The 17,238-nt window shown below is 42.1% G+C and overlaps 1 protein-coding gene across 9 annotated transcripts; it reads left to right on the top strand.

Moving 5' to 3' along the window:
- Positions 1-1,076: 1,076 nt before the first annotated feature.
- Positions 1,077-16,781, top strand: LOC131256824 (uncharacterized). Of its 9 annotated transcripts, none has more exons than XM_058257873.1 (9): positions 1,077-1,171; positions 3,110-3,231; positions 5,131-5,231; positions 5,814-6,009; positions 6,148-6,240; positions 13,090-13,149; positions 13,288-13,352; positions 14,984-15,095; positions 16,207-16,781. In XM_058257873.1, the coding sequence occupies exons 2-9, from the start codon at positions 3,172-3,174 to the stop codon at positions 16,582-16,584; spliced, it is 1,065 nt and encodes a 354-aa protein (XP_058113856.1). In that variant the 5' UTR covers positions 1,077-1,171; positions 3,110-3,171; the 3' UTR covers positions 16,585-16,781. The 9 variants fall into 9 exon arrangements, with proteins under 9 accessions (XP_058113856.1, XP_058113854.1, XP_058113853.1 ...); XM_058257867.1 differs by lacking the exon at positions 1,077-1,171 and adding an exon at positions 1,191-2,805 and having other exon boundaries at positions 13,292-13,356; XM_058257866.1 differs by lacking the exon at positions 1,077-1,171 and adding an exon at positions 1,555-2,805.
- The last annotated feature ends 457 nt before the right edge of the window (positions 16,782-17,238 follow it).

The raw sequence follows: 17,238 nt of genomic DNA, 5'->3' as shown, positions 1-17,238 counted from the left end.
GTGAACTGGTTTTTATCATTGGGCTAGGGATTGTGCATACCCCTATGGGTGGCTTGAAGCTCACATGCATTACATGTTGCGAGCGTGCTGGAAGAGAAGCGGCTGGTGCTAGCCCAGTACAGGGGTCTGTAGAGGGCCCTCACAAACGTCTCAAGCTTTGTACGTGTTTTTAAACGGTGGACTGTTGACATGGACGTGGTGCCCCAGTCTAAACACAATGGGAGTGAATTCGGTCAGGCTACAGTAATATTGAGTTTTGTTAGTCTAATGATGTGGCACTATTTCATTGGCCGGCTAGATACTGGTAGGTGCCCTTAGACAAGGGTCTGGTAGGAAGAATAAAATGGTGCCTTGTCAGAGCCTAACTGAAATTGGTGTTATCTTGAGCTGGCTAAATTCACTCCTGAGCTATAGGCACCTTGTGCACCAAGAGCCATGTGGGCAAACTTTTCATAAGGGGTACTTCATGTTGTGGAAAAGTGCCCACACTTGATTAAGGCTAAATAAAAGCCAAAATGGCCAAATCAAAACAAAAAACAAGAAGCATAAGAATTTTTATGGTTTGACAATATATTTATTTTACGGGCTGGTAACGTAGAATTTTTTTCTTGACTATAAACTAAAGAAATAAAAATATAAGACTTGTCACTTTCCAACTAGTACTAAGAATATCGTGCTCAGAAATATTCCAGGAGATTAATACAACAGAATAGAATCACCAGTAGCTCTGCTTATATAGATCACAGAGAGCTCACATGCTAAAGCCGGTGTGTGGCAAGAGAGAATAAGAGAGGAGAGAGAGTCGATCCCTCGAGATATATTCTCCACTGCCATAACACTTTATAACCAACAAGAACTTAGATAGGCCACACCTTAGGAAAAAGTTGGGATAGGATGCCCACCTATGGTAACATGTTTATGTTTCATTCATCTGATGTTTCTCATCTGAACTAAAGAATTGCCCAAAGGTCGTAATGTTTCAAAATTTGGGTGAGCTGTGCTACTTGAATTTAGAGGTTTTTATACATAATTTTATATGGTGGCCCACTTAAGTGTTGAATCAGACTGATTTAGAGGAACAAGCATAAACAAAAATGGATGGAGTGGATTTCATGTATGTTAAGTCGTTTCCCACGTTAGAGAAGGTGACTCTGGTAGATCCCTGAGCCAGGTAAGCAACAGTTAGCCCAAAATTCCCAAAAGTCAGGCCGAGCAAACCGACTAAAGCTTATTAGGTATTAGGCTCAAGACCATCTGAGCCGCTTGAGTTCACCCATTGAATTTGGACCGCTGACCATGTCGTGTCCCAACCGTTGATGAACCATGCCCTAAAACTCCCCAAATCAGAAGATCTAGTCCCCATTTTTGCTATTTTTGAATTATGGGCTCCACTTTCCAGAACAGAAAACCTCGGCAGGCCCATCATATGAACGGTTTGGGTTTTTTTTAATACGACCTGATCCGAAGGCTAAAAGGATGTATTCTAGATGTGGGCTGCTTGATGAACTACACCCGTGCAGGCCCGATGGTCTTAATACGGGTCCGTTGTCATGTCGGATCCTAAAACCCGACATGTGGTCCAACTGGTACAGTGCTATTCGTGCCAGGGGTCATTACTGGACGGTCTTGATTGAACATTCGTACGTATGGGCAGGGAGTCTGGGTCACGGATGGAAGCTCACTTGAGACAGTCCGATGATCCTGCACACGTGCAAACACAAGATCCACGCCATTTACCAGATGGCTGCACATTCGTTGGTCCAAACATCAGGACGGTGGGCCTCAAGTGGTTTAAGAAACTAGTCATGAATGTCATGTAAAATGCGGATTGCATCCAATAGATGCCAGCATGCATGTGTAAGCCACAAAAGATGATCAACGGTGGAGAATTAGCACACGAGGCACATGCGTGGTGCTTTTATATGTAAGGCTCGATTGAAGATGGATGGTGGCACACGTGTAAGGACAGTGAAAAGTTAGCTTTGAGGTTCTTTTCATTATGTGGGCGCAAATGGATGGTGACACGTGGTGCGTTGGGACATGTCTGACAAATTAGAAGATAGGGACACTGTGTGTGCGGGACATACCATGATGTATGTGTTTAATCCATGCCATCTATCCATTTTTCCAGCTCATTTTAGGGCATGAGACCAAAAATTAGTAAGATCCAAATGTAAGGTGGACCACACCACAGGAAAACAGTGTTGATTGAACGTCTACCATTAAAACTTTCTAGAGCCCACTGTAATATTTATTTGCCATCCAACCTGTTGATAAGGTCGCATTGACTTGGATGAAGGGAAAACAAAACTTCTGTGGCCCCTTAAAAATTTCAATGGTAAGCATTCAATGCTCACTTTTTACTGTGGTGTGGTCCAACTAAGATTTGGGTCTGCCTCATTTTCGTCCTCATGTACTAAAATGATCTGACAAAATGGATGGACGGCATGGATAAAAATACATACATCATGGTGGGCCCCACAGAGCTTTGATACCAGCTAGCTAGCTGATGTTGGGGTCACTGGCCAAACCGCGTCCGGAAGATAGGGTCCAAATACTGGGGCCATGTTCAATCCGCCTGATGATGAGAGGAGAAGACGTGGCACACGTGTTCTACGTTGGCACGTGCACACGACTCTCTCCTTCAGTGTTTCTTTGCGCGATTCCCCGCCCTCCAATAAGGTTTAGGGTTTTGGAGAAGCAGAGCAGAGCCGATCATGGCTCTCTCTGAGAACAAGAAATGGCTGGCATCGACCATCGTTTTAACAGTCACTGCTGCAATTTCTGCAGCTGCAGCTTTCTCTGGTATTCTCTCTCTCTCTCTCTCTCTCAAGACGTTGAAATGATGGACGCCACCTTGGATGGTCCATGTACGCCTCAACTTTGGAAGACCCTAGCCACTGGATCTTTTTCCTTTTGTTTTAGTTGAATCTGGACCATTGCTCTATTTCCTTCATAACCATCTAATTTCAGGACGTGAATTCAAGGGCTAGGATTTTCTTATCTTGGAGGTTCTTTTTTCGTGGATGGTCCATCGAAAGTGGGACCATCATGTCAATGGTTTGGATCGCTTAGCAAAATCTGTGTGTTACCTTCCTGTAACATGCAGTCTGCATTTGGAGGAGGAAATCAAAAGGTTTGGAGTCGAGGATTCGGGAGCTAGAAATCTCTATGAAAGCTTCTTTGAAGAAATCTATTGCTGAAAGACAAGGTAGAATTAGGGCTCAACAGGTAACCTTTTATTTCTAATTAGAAATTCTCACACACAACACAACTTATTCGTACGCCCAAGTAGTTGGTGTGGGGCCAACCGTTGTGTTTGTATAACATCCAACCCATCTAGCAAGGCTGTCCCACCATGAAAATGGGACATCCAAAAATTCAGGTCGATCTACTGATCAGGTGGGCCACAGCATTGAAAACAATGAAGAGCCATCCATAAGCCTCCACAGTAACGTGGGACCCATCTAATGGTTGGATCGACCTTATTTTTGGGGTGCCCCATTTTCACTGTGGGATGACCTTGCTGGTTGGGTGAGATGTCATTCAAATACTATGGTGGGTCCTGCGCGCCAACTAGTTGGACGTACAGCTAGTTGTGCATGAGCATTTCTCATTTGTAATTTGTTTGAATTTTTGATAAGTGGGGTCCATGGTTGGGCAGTCCAGACCATTGTTCTGTTGCATCTCCATGTGGATGGAGCATGCCCCGTAAATCTCCCAGGTTGGAAGATCATAGGCACCATTCTCAGGACTTCAGTTGTCATAAGAATTTGGACCATCTATCTGGGGACTCAAGTAAGAAAGGTTATGATATTTATTATGGGAATGGTCTATCCAACCGCAGGACGCAACAGACCAGTTGTCTGGTTTACTAAATCATGTGATATAATGGTGGGAGTCAAGTTTGTACCTGTGTAACGTGCCCATGAATTTTCAGTTCTGTGCAAGTGAGGCCAATGTTTAACTGATCAAAGCCGTTGATTCAAGGGGCCTCATCTGCCAAACAATGTATGATCCATGCACTGAAAACTTCTAGATTTGGTCAATTCCACCCTTCAATGGGTGGTCCACAAATAGACGATTAAGAAAGAGATTGCAACAGCAGTTCTAATCTGACCCAAGTGTACTGTATAAACTCTTGGCCTATCTTTTATTTTCTTATATTTTTGTAATATTGATTTTGAATTTTTATTGGATGTTTCCTAACTGTACAATCAATGGTTCAGAAACAGATGGTCAAAGCAGTGGGGTGTTATTCTTATGCAATGCTTCAACTAAATTACTAGCGTTTTTCAATCAATTCCATCTTTTTTACAGGGGTCCTGGCTTTTAGTGATCTAGATCGTTCACCTGGTGGGGTCTGCCATGGATGCGAGATGGATTGAAAAGTGAAAATCTCTTTTTGCTAGGTGTACCTTTTTCACTTCAGATTAACTGTTGGCTATATGTTGTCAACTATCCATTTGCAGTTCAACAACTGGATGGCTATGATGTCCACCTCGTTTGCAGCAAAGATCATCCATGGTGTATTGCACTGGATGGATTTTTTGAATCACAAAAAAGGTGGGCTTGACGCCTGTAATTTTGGGCTTGGCCATTTTACATTTCCTCCAAAATAACCAGCTATTATGTGCTGCAAAACCATACAGGTTGGGCCCACTTTCCAGTGATCCAGAATGTCTGGTGTGACCTACTATGAATGGACCACGCTATGAAAACCTTCTCCAATGGATGATCCTAATTGTCTGATTGATGACCTGCAAATGGACAGTTTAGCTAACGGTCCAAATTTTAACAGGAAAGAACCTGCTAATAGTTTGACTGAAATATTCTGATGGGGATATCTTTAGTGTATGGCACATTCATGATGAGCCTATCGGGTGAACGGTGTGGGTCATGGAATGGTGAGGTCAACTCGTACATTGGCTGGCTGAATAAAAACACTGTTTTGTTTTGCTGAACAGCTTTTATTTTCTTGAAATTACCAAAGGTTCATATTTGATGTGAAAAGTGTTTTTGATTGAATGGTTGGGATCATCTGACAAGGGTGATCTTGTGCTGAGGCCTGTCCATGATGGGGCTCGCCAGGCATAATGCTGACTGTGATTTAGATTTTGGTACATACAGGCTTTGAGGAAAACACTGGAACAACATGGCTCCGACAAATCAAAGCCAGCTTCTTTCCCAATGACACCCATTGCTACTGTTCAGTCATGCTTTTCTACCAGGTATTTTGTGATCCTAACTGTAGTGATTAAGCTTTCTTACCTGTATCAATTTCTTTTTAATTTGAATTTAATTCAAGTTCTTCTAATTACTAACATTTGAAGGGCATCCGAGCAGTGGGTTCTCATGTGCCATGTGGAGGACATCTGAGCCATTTCAAAGGTAGGTCCCATCACGAAGATCACCTGGAGTGAAATTCTGGCCTATCGTCCATTCATTAAACAAGGCACTCGTGTATGAAAACAACGAACGATTTAAATCAAACCCGCTGATGGTCTGGTTTTCATACATATGTGGCCTGCCTGATGAGTGGACCATACCAATTTTTGCTGGTTGGGATCTTCATGGTAGGCCACCTTTTGCACAGTTAGGATGTCCTACACAGGTGACATGTTGGCATTTAAGAAACTCTTTGTGTTATAGGTGATCATTTCTCTTTTTGTATGGTAATATCACAATATTTCCACTGAGTTTGACAGGCATGGATACGGATATACATCTGCTCCATATGCATGCATTTATGCACACATACATGTGATATCCCTTAAAAAAGCAATCTGCCCTCAATCCTCATCCTTGTGCAGAAATGGAACACCAAGGCAACCTCTAATTGTACCACTCGCTAGGGCATGTTTGGTACTTGATTCGGGCCGGGCTCCTGCAGAAGCACTCGAGGGCCTGGCCGACTACTCTCATTGTTGGATCCTTTATATCTTCCATCTGAACACTGACCTGGAGAAGTTGTGGAAGCAACCATCCAAATCGAAGCTTAAGGCAAAGGTTTGTGGTGTAGCATGTTTGATGTTCTTGTTTATATGGACTCTTGTTTCATTCATTGTATGTCTGTGGTTCTTAAGACCCGATGCCTGATTAATATAATTCATTTTGATCTAATTGTCTCACTTGCTATATGGATAGGTAAGAGTACCTAAATTGAAAGGTGGAAAGATGGGAGTGCTTGCTACAAGATCTCCGCATCGACCTTGCCCTATTGGTCTTACTGTTGCAAAGGTAACATTGTCTTTGATATGCAACCCAATCAGCCATTAAAGTACTGCCAGTGCACACATGACCACTATATGAGCGCTACATGTAGCATATTAAAGAAATACTACCTTGAGTTCAGGATTCATGTGCTCATCAAGTAATCTCTCTTGGGACTTGGGTAAATTTATCCGCTCGGCTAGGTTAAAAAAGAAGACGGAAAGGTACCCAATTTCCACTGTTGTGAAAGAATTCATATTGAATGTTTTCACATTGGTGTTGAAGTTTATTAGATGAACATTCATGAGCATGCCTTGATTAGTGGGACTGCCATCTGTCAGATGAATGGTCCACATCTTATTCGACTTGTTATCCATACATGGTTTAAAATATCATACGACACCAACTTGTTACAGAGTCGTATAGGTTTCAATTGGGAAACAGGATGCGTCAGGCCACCTGTACATGAGAATTAGGTGACTCAACCTGGACTCAGTTTGGGTCATCCTGAGTTGGACGGGTCGGACCGTGCCAACACTGGGTTGAACCATCTCAAGAGATGCATTTTTCCAAAAAAGATGTGCATGATGGGGATTGTTGGAGAGAGGGACAGCTGGTTTTTGAGTATCTATATATCTATGTGGGTGTTTGTGTGTGTGTCTATACGATAACTATATATCTATGTGGGTGTTCGTGTGTGCGTCTATACAATAACTATATATCTATGTGGGTGTTCGTGCGTGTGTGCGTGCGCGTCTATAGTCTATACAATAACTATATATCTATGTGGGTGTTCGTGCGTGTGTGTGTGCATCTGTAGTCTATACAATGACTATATATCTATGTGGGTGTTCGTGTGCGTGTGTGTGTGCGTCTATAAATGATGAAGAAGAAAAAGAGGAGGAGATTTAGGTTTAAATTTTTATCCCAATTGCTCTTGATGGGGACATCACGCGCACACACGCACTCACGTCGCCCCCCCTACGCACGTACGTACGTAGAAGGAGGACCCCACCATCGATCTGGCTCGATGACGACGTCCAGAGAGGGCCTCCTAGCTAGAAGACAAGTTTTGGTTCAGAAAAGTGGCCCGATAGTCAAGAAAAGCCCACCATGAGATCTCATGATCGTGGCCCACTCGTCGGATTGGTTTTATATTTTAAGTTTTGCTTATTGTTATTATTTAGAACATCGTGAACGCTTTAGATTTTCTTGTTTGGTTTTTATTTTAGTTTACTTCATCGCCAAGTAATAGGTGTCGCACATGGTGCGAGTTTTTGAGTATAGGATTTCTCCCTATAAATAGGCACCCCTTGTAGTTCTTTTCATTCATTGAAGTTAATAAAAAAATTCCTGCTTTATTTTTCTGCTCTCTTCGTGAGTTGTGGAAGAATTCAAAAGTGGGTGTGAAGCCCTCCCTTTTCGAAGGGCTAACTACCGTGGTGCGAAGCCACATCGATCCCAATTCACCCCCATCTTCCATCATCTTTTTTTTTCCATCTTCCCCCACCATCCATACTTCGAATTTGTCCTTTTGTTGCATCAGATTTCTTCATTCCAGATTTCGGCCCGCAGGCGAGCTGAAACTTCGGCGGAGCACCACACACAAACCGTACATCGGATCGAGCTGAAATTTGGAGGTTTTGGAGTCCATCCCTGGCCGACCAGGGCCAAGGTGGCCTTTTTCTGAATAGTGAGCTTCCCACACGTGCGGCCGGGATCACACACACGTCCATCTGGACCATTGTTGCTGTCCACGCGCGGGATCATCTTTTGGTTCAGGTTTTTATCTTCTTTTATCCTCTCATAGCCGTTTTTTTCATGAATCCTAACCCTATATTACATGATCCCTAATTGATTTGCCCCTTTTTATCACCTTAGGGTTCCTTGAATTGAAATTAGGGAATCCCTTGGATTAGGGACTGATTTTTATGCATGAGTAGTTGATTTTATTTCCCTTTGACATTGTTTGGTCTATAATTTTATTGGTCCAGTCCTAGCCTGTGTCGCCTTGGACCAGCATAGATTCCCCTTTAATTGAATGTTTGGATTTTCATGTGGGATGTGGAAGTTGTGTGATTGTTTCTGAATTGGTGTGATCTAAGCCTGCAATCTTGCATATCATATTTAATTTTCCATGTCCTGCATCAAATTTGGTATCAAAGCCTAGGGTTCTTGTAGGGGAATTCACAACATATTTAGGGTTTAGTTTGAGTCCTTCATGCATTCAGTCCATCATATATAGCTGAATTTTAGTAACAGTGTGTAGTCTCCTTCATATAGAGTCTCGTAGGGTCATTTAGTTTTTAGACACATATAGTTGTCATAGAAGGTCTTTAGGTTGAGCAAGTCACTATATGCCCACACGTACAGGTCGCAGTTTCGGTTTGCACCCTACACTAAACATGGAACAATTGCAAGAGTCACTAAACAAGATATCTCAGACGTTGGAGTCTATGATTAAGCGCTTAGAAATGGACCAATGCTGTGAACAGCTTGATGTACGCATTACCCGACTAAAGACCATCGCTAGGACAAACCCCACCATTGGGGTAGATGTCCAATCTCAAGCAGGTGGCCTGGAGGATACACCAATGAATGGAGTTGGTCAAGGAATCAGTTATGGGTGTGCACCCAGACACCCACCCCATGAGAGACATAAAGACCACTATTTTGAGGGGTACAACATGTGTGGCCTTGTGGCTAGAGAGAGTGCACCAGCGGTTAGTGTAGAGTTACCCACTGAGGCTATTCCCGTAATGGATGAGTTACGTGATATCTTTCCTGATGATCTACCGGATGAGTCCCCTAGGAAGGATATAGAGCACACCAGAATATGGGACATCGTAATACCTACAACCGAGTTCACGTTGAATAAGTTTGTCGATAGGTCCACAGGTCTAAGTCCTTGTGAAGTCGTTACTGATTATAAACCTAGGAAACTTATTAATCTTGTCCCTATGTCACTGTCCCATAGGCCGTCAGAGTCTGCAGAGTCTTTTGCGCATCACATTCATTCATGGCATCAAGAAATCAGGCAGAAGATCATGACTAATAATGAACATTACACATTTTATACAGACCAGTATAAATGTTTCAAAGGATTCAATATTGGGGACTCTATGATGGTCTGCATCAAGCCCGAGCGGTATCCTTCGAGGGCCGTTCGTAAGTTACACGCGTGTAGCGCTGGACCCGTCAAAATTATAAAACGAAACGGTCTCAATGTGTATGAGATAGATCTTCCACCTTCCATGAGAATTAGTTTCATATCTGATGTGGAGGATTTAGTTACTTTTCAGAGGACCACTGATACTTTGTCCGGCCCTTCGCCCACCCATCCTGATTCCTCATATTTATCCCTTGAACCATGGCCCCTTTCCAACCCATTTTCCCAACCTCTACCTCCCATATCTACTTTTCCTAACCTTTTTTCCCAGCCTCTACCTCCCATACCTACCATTCTCAACCCATTTTCCCAGCTTCTATGTCCCATACCTACCCATCCCAACCCATTTTTCCAGCCTCTACCTCCCATATCTACCCTTCCCAACCCATTTTTTCAGCCTCTACGTCTCATACCTACCCGTCCCAACCCATGTTCCCAGCCTCTACCTCCCATACCTACCCATCCCGACCCATCTTCTCAGCCTCTACCTCCCATACCTATCCTTCCCGACTCATTTTTCCAGCCTCTATCTCCCATACCTAACCTTCACACACCCAAAAAGGAAATAGAGGATATCCAGGACCATCAGATAGTTTCAACGTCGGACGGCGGGTTTCAGAAGTACGTGGTTAAATGGAAGTCACGCCCAACTTCGGACAGCATGTGGCTCACTGAGGAGGAGCTTCAGAGACTTGATCCTGACATCCTGGAGCAGTTCAGGAGTTTTATTTCTCCAGTGGCGAAATCTTTGCAGCCGGGGAGAATTGATGGGGACATCACGCGCACACACGCACTCACGTCGCCCCCCCTACGCACGTACGTACGTAGAAGGAGGACCCCACCATCGATCTGGCTCGATGACGACGTCCAGAGAGGGCCTCCTAGCTAGAAGACAAGTTTTGGTTCAGAAAAGTGGCCCGATAGTCAAGAAAAGCCCACCATGAGATCTCATGATCGTGGCCCACTCGTCGGATTGGTTTTATATTTTAAGTTTTGCTTATTGTTATTATTTAGAACATCGTGAACGTTTTAGATTTTCTTGTTTGGTTTTTATTTTAGTTTACTTCATCGCCAAGTAATAGGTGTCGCACATGGTGCGAGTTTTTGAGTATAGGATTTCTCCCTATAAATAGGCACCCCTTGTAGTTCTTTTCATTCATTGAAGTTAATAAAAAAATTCCTGCTTTATTTTTCTGCTCTCTTCGTGAGTTGTGGAAAAATTCAAAAGTGGGTGTGAAGCCCTCCCTTTTCGAAGGGCTAATTACCGTGGTGCGAAGCCACATCGATCCCAATTCACCCCCATCTTCCATCATCTTTTTTTTTCCATCTTCCCCCACCATCCATACTTCGAATTTGTCCTTTTGTTGCATCAGATTTCTTCATTGAAGCAGGTTTCCAGATTTCGGCCCGCAGGCGAGCTGAAACTTCGGCGGAGCACCACGCACAAACTGTACATCGGATCGAGCTGAAATTTGGAGGTTTTGGAGTCCATCCCTGGCCGACCAGGGCCAAGGTGGCCTTTTTCTGAATAGTGGGCTCCACACACGTGCGGCCGGGATCACACACACGTCCATCTGGACCATTGTTGCTGTCCACGCGCGGGATCATCTTTTGGTTCAGGTTTTTATCTTCTTTTATCCTCTCATAGCCGTTTTTTTCATGAATCCTAGCCCTATATTACATGATCCCTAATTGATTTGCCCCTTTTTATCACCTTAGGGTTCCTTGAATTGAAATTAGGGAATCCCTTGGATTAGGGACTGATTTTTATGCATGAGTAGTTGATTTTATTTCCCTTTGACATTGTTTGGTCTATAATTTTATTGGTCCAGTCCTAGCCTGTGTCGCCTTGGACCAGCATAGATTCCCCTTTAATTGAATGTTTGGATTTTCATGTGGGATGTGGAAGTTGTGTGATTGTTTCTGAATTGGTGTGATCTAAGCCTGCAATCTTGCATATCATATTTAATTTTCCATGTCCTGCATCAGCTCTATTCTGTTTTCCTTTTTCTTTCTACGGCCAACTGATCCTGCATCGGATGAATCATATCAATATCAGTGATATGACTCAGTCTGATTATCAGATGAGTTGCACCCTAAAACGGATATTAGAATCCTTCCATCCATTTGCTGGCTTCTTTGAGAAAGTCCAGAGTTGGAAAGTTGTAGCTTCATCAGTTCATCATACCTTCTTACGTGTGAGATAATGAGTCAGAAAACCAAAACCCTGGTAGTCAGTCATCATCATAGCCTTGAAGCAGCTATTCATGTTTCACCAGCCAATTCTATTTAATGCCAATTCTCAGTAAGTGAACAAGCTTTCATATCCCTTCTCAAAACCTTAAGCCATGTGCTTTTAGTTCTTCCACTCATCTTCTTTCCAGGCGTTGCAATCCTATTCAAAAACACTCCTCCATCCTAACGAAAATTGTCTCCAGTTTTTGTTGCACCTGACTGAACCATGTCAATCTACTCCACATTGTTGTAGCTCTTATTGGGACTACTCATAGGCTGCACCCCCCCCCCCCCCACACACACACACACCGAGGCATATCTCCACCTCATCCACATGGCTGGCTGGCTCTAATTCTATTGGAAACATTCCCATCAATCTGCATATCCTTTTGAATAATAGCACCAAGGTAATGGAACACATCAGTTTAGGGAATTTATCAACTATCAATTTTAACTGAAGTCTTGTATCAATAATTCTTCCAAGTTGATTCCAATTGGTCTTTCTCGTTGCTGCTAATTTTTTAAGCCTTCAGATTCTAGGGCCTTCCTCCAAACCTCCAGCTAGCGTTGCTATCTCTCTCTCTCTCTCATGTCATCGACCAACACCATGTCATCTGCCAGAAACACAGACCTTGTTCTTGTTGCATCAATTTATTCTTCCTTATTGCTGACCCCTGTTGATGATCCACTGCTATTGGAACTTCCTACTCCCATTAAAGGTGGTTCTTACTCTTGAAATGACACCCTCATACATGTATGTAATGGCGTTGATATATTCTTCTGCCCTCCTGGGACCCCCTTCTACTTATGGTCCACCACATAACCTTTTCTTATGCTATCTCTGGATGCATAAAAACCGTGTGTAAATTTTCCTCCTTATCTCTATACTTCTCCATCAACTGTCTAAGTGGAAAAAATGTTTCAGCTATCAATTTCCATAGCATGAACCGAACTGATTCTCTGATACCCTTGTATCTTGTTGTAATCTTTGTTCCTCCACCCTCTCTCAGAGCTTCATAGCATGCCTCATAAATTCAATCCTCCAACAGTTGGTGCAACTTTTTACTTCTACTTTGTTCTTTTAAATAGGTATTACAACGCTTCTCCCCATTTATTTTGGCATTTTCTTCTCTGGAAATTTTTATTGAAAAGAATAGTTAACCTAACTAATCTGATTTCATCCAATATATTCCACCTATAAATATCATCCGTCCCCACTTCCCACAGCCTTTCCTTCCCTCATATTTGTAAAGGCTACCTTTATTTTCCCTACCCGAATTTGACGGTAGTGTACATGTGCTTCTAACCCCCAAGGTTTTGGGCACCCCCTACTTCTATCGCTGTGCGCGCACATTCTTTCAGCAACCTCCGAAAGTAGCATCTCCACTCTTGATGCATCTAATGTGATTTATGTTTCTAATTTTCCTCTCCCTCATTTTTTTATTTTTTATTTTTTGCTTTTCGTTCTCCAGGTGGAGGCGGTGCATGGGCGTGTTATTCTACTTTCTGGTGTGGATCTAGTTGATGGCACGGTATAAATTCTTCCATTATTGTCGTGTGCCAGTCACATGTTAACTGTCTTCTTGGTCGTAGTGCAGAATTAAGTAGCATTTGCGGGTTTGGCAGTTTTAGTTCTGAATTTGTGCTCACGGCTCCACCTTTATCGACAGCCAGTACTTGATGTCAAACCTTATCTACCATATTCTGACAGCATTCAAGGAGCAACGGTACCGAAGTGGGTAACGGTATTTCTTCCACAATACTATGTAGAATTTTTGTGTTGCATGCTTTACATGCTTCTCATGTCAATGCAATGCCTTAATGCATTTTGTGTGAATTTACGCAAGCTATCCTCAAGAATTGGCTAATTTGCGTTTTTTTTTTCCTCTTTATTTTTAAGATTCATATGCAGTGTGTTTTTGTTTTGGGATTTAGCTCGTATCATCATCATAGCCTTGTCCCAGCTATTCAGGGTGATTCTATTTTGCCAATCAATCCTAAGGCCTTGTCAAGCCTTCATATCACTTCCCGTCACCTCAATCCAAGTTTGTTCGGGTCTTCCTCACATCCTCTTTTCAGGCCCTTCAGCCTTAATTATCCCCTTCCTTACTGGAGTCATCTTCGGTCTTTGCTTCACAGGATGTAGGTCTATGTCTTATGATGAACTTCTCATTAAACGCACTTGAATGTATTAGGAAAGCACATCAAACCTCTAATGTCCAATGAAAACAGTTGTTTATGGATCTTTTTCTTTCTTCAACACAAGTAATCTTTGTTTTGTTTCACATGCACCCATATTCTCCAGTGGTATGAAATAGTACATGGGCTTTTTTATTTAGAAATATTTGGTGTTAAACGCTAAGATTGAAGTTATGAAAGACCCAATATCCATACACATGGCACACATGTTTGAGTTCCCAAATATTCATCTGTCGTACCCTACAGTGAATACGCCTTACAGCAGAAATCACATCGGTAAGATAATCCTAGCTGTCGATTGGGGGGTTTTTTTTCCCCTCATGAACATCAACTGTTGGTTTGACTTTTTCCTAACTGGCCATTTGTAATCCTCAAGAGTCCTCCCAATCAATGGCTTGGATCACCCTACTATGGTGATTTTGGGATTACACATATCCACAAATAGGTACAAGTTGAAGGCTCTAAAAGGGAAAGGGGAAGGCCCGAAAGGACGTGGATGGAGGTTGTAAGAAAAGATGACCTATCATCCAACTGAAGTTATGGCCCTTGATGGAGTGGAATGACAGAAAAGGATTCATGTTGCCAACCCCAATTAATTGGGATAAGCGTTATATGATGATGACGACGACCCTATACACAATAGGTCCCAAGTCCCAACACATGAAAAGTCTCGATGCCATACATGATTGCCGCATGTACTGATAATGAGCGCTTGATGACTATCATAATATTGATATTCCTCATCCTCTCTCTATTGTTGTTGCTGTCATGCTTAAAATGAAGACTTGAAAAAGAAACTGCAAAGAATTGCTTTCTCTATACAGCTGGAGAAGCCTAATGAAGGTGGAAACAAGTCGTTTGTGGCAATTAAATATAGCTTTTAAAGATTTAACTTTTAAGGCTGCATTTGGATAAGCATCAAAATGGTTATGCACCCCCAATTTCAGTGGCATTCACTACTGTTTTTGTTTCTCACTCCATTTTTAGTTAGCTCCAACAGTGCATCAACAGTTTGCCTAGTAGGTTTTTCTGTTTATCTGGAATAAAATCACCATTAAGTTCACTTCTTGTATTCCAGGAAATGAACTCAATGGCAGATTAGGTAAATGCTTTGTTGAGAAAGCTTTCAGGTATTTCAATAACTGCCACATTATATACATACTGCAGGTCTGCAACTAATACAACATGTCCCATGCAGGGGGATAGTTCACTAACTACAGCATCTGTTAACTTCTCCCCAGAATTCAAAACCACTCTTGCCAGTTGCTGGGTGACAGCAGTAAGTTCTTTTTTCATCCCTTTAGAAGTCAACAATTCCTGCTTTTTCTTCTTTCTTTCTTTTTTCTTGCATTTTCCTTTTACTTTTGGGAGGGACTGTTGTTGAAGGTTCAAATCTGGATTGCTTCCAAGTTGCAATCTGTGACCTTTTGTGATGCGTTTCAGTCAAGTCATCTTCTAGAATGATCCACCTGTCATCCATTTGACCTTTTGTATTAGATGGATTTATCACAAAATTCAAATTTCTAACCCCACACTCATAGACTTGGGCTTGGCTTTTAGGCTTTTGTTTCGCTCTTGTTTTCATGAGTTTCACTTGCTCAAGATAATGACAAGGCTACTGCTTTCATCAAGATATCATCCGAATTGGTGATTGTTCTGTGGAATGTCATGTAAAATGAAGCTTCAGACACTTCAGGCCCATCTTGACTCACCCAAATTCCAAGTCAAACACCGAGTTGCACACAGCTGATCTAACCCATCACTAAATTCGGAATGCATGGCAATTTTTTGGATTGAGCCTTTGGTTTACACACAACAATAGTTCAGGCGATTTGGAATCATTCTAGAAGCAGTGGGCATTCTGATGAAAGACTGCGCCCAATTGAAATAGGGCGTGGAAATGGGCCTGTTTGGGTGCTGCTTAAAAAATGAGTTCATCTCATTTTTAATTAATTGTAATTATGTATTAGAGATCTGGTTATTTCTAACCCTTACCACAAAAAGAGTTAACTATCTCTAGTACATAATTATGATTCACTAAAATGAGATTAGCTCATTTTTTAGGTGGCACCCAAACAGGCCCTAATGCTGCGTTTGACTGCACAATTGAATTTAATTGTAGATCATGAATATTTAATCTAATCAAGAAGAGAAGATAAATGATATCTCCTACAACTACTAATGAACTAGTAGCCCACAAATTGCTGTAACATAATTGAAAGTAGCCTTACTGCAATTCAAACCCTGGGCTGTCCATATGAACTCTCAGGAAATTATTTCGTTATTTCCACTTTCTTAGACAAACACTTGCAATTCGATTGATGACAGTGCATCCAAACGCACCTTCATTCTATCAAGTCCATGAGTTGGTCTTTGGTTTTTCGTTCCAGGAGAAACACTCGTTGTATGCTTCCCCAGATGAATTTCAGAGCTTAATCAGGCAAGTACTTTCATGGGATATAAGGTCAGTGGCGCAGCGGAAACGTCCCCATCATGCTCACTCAAAGGAAGAAATACATGTGAATGATAATCCATCATCTGTATCAGAGGACGACGATGATGATGCTGAATCAGATGGTGTTTCTAACGGAAACTCAAATGCTGCCATGGATGTAACATATCACTTGATATTGGAAGGAGTCAAGGTTTCATACAGAATCAACAGTAGCTCCAATGTCATTGTAGAGAAAGCAACCCTTTGTGAAGACGTAAAAAACGAAGGTGACCGGTGCAATTACATGATGTGGAGAGATCAGGTCGCATGCTAGAAAAAGCAGATGTTTCATTTTTGTCTGTCACACACTGTTTTCTACGGCAGACCGACATTCACGGACTGACATGCAGGAATTTATTGGGTACAGGATATTAGATACTGTAGGAGTTTAGCAGGAATGCCGGAGTTTACCAGATGATATTTTTACACTTGCGAGTGAATTATAAATAAGGAGAGCTCACTTGCATATTACATCAGTGGTTTGGATTATGCCACGTGTCATTCATCCATATGCCTTATAGATTATGCCTACATATGCATAGGCCTGTTTGGACCGTGGGATTAGGTGGTGTGGAATTGCATTTGGTTCCGTGCAAATTCTATATGGTGTTTGGAAATGATGGAAATGATTGGATTAATCTAAGTATTACATTATCCAGTCCCAATAGTATATACTGGATTTCAGGTGGATTTTAAAATCCACTCATCTGTGGGCCCCATGTTGAATGTTGCATGTGTACAGGTGACTGGCATGGGTCGTGAAATATGATCCATTGGTTACAATTCCATGATCTGTTAATACAATGTTTTTCTCAAATGAAGAATTTGATCCCAAATAAGGGGGGATTGGATGGTTCAAATACCATGGTATATGCAAGCATGCAATCATTGTGCAAAAATGGTGTTAATTCCATCTAATGCAGTTTTA

The sequence above is a fragment of the Magnolia sinica genome, chromosome 9 (genome assembly GCF_029962835.1).
Source record: "Magnolia sinica isolate HGM2019 chromosome 9, MsV1, whole genome shotgun sequence".
NCBI lineage: Eukaryota > Viridiplantae > Streptophyta > Magnoliopsida > Magnoliales > Magnoliaceae > Magnolia > Magnolia sinica.
The sequence above is the reverse complement of the archived record's forward strand: the minus strand, read 5'-3'. Positions and strand labels throughout refer to the sequence as shown.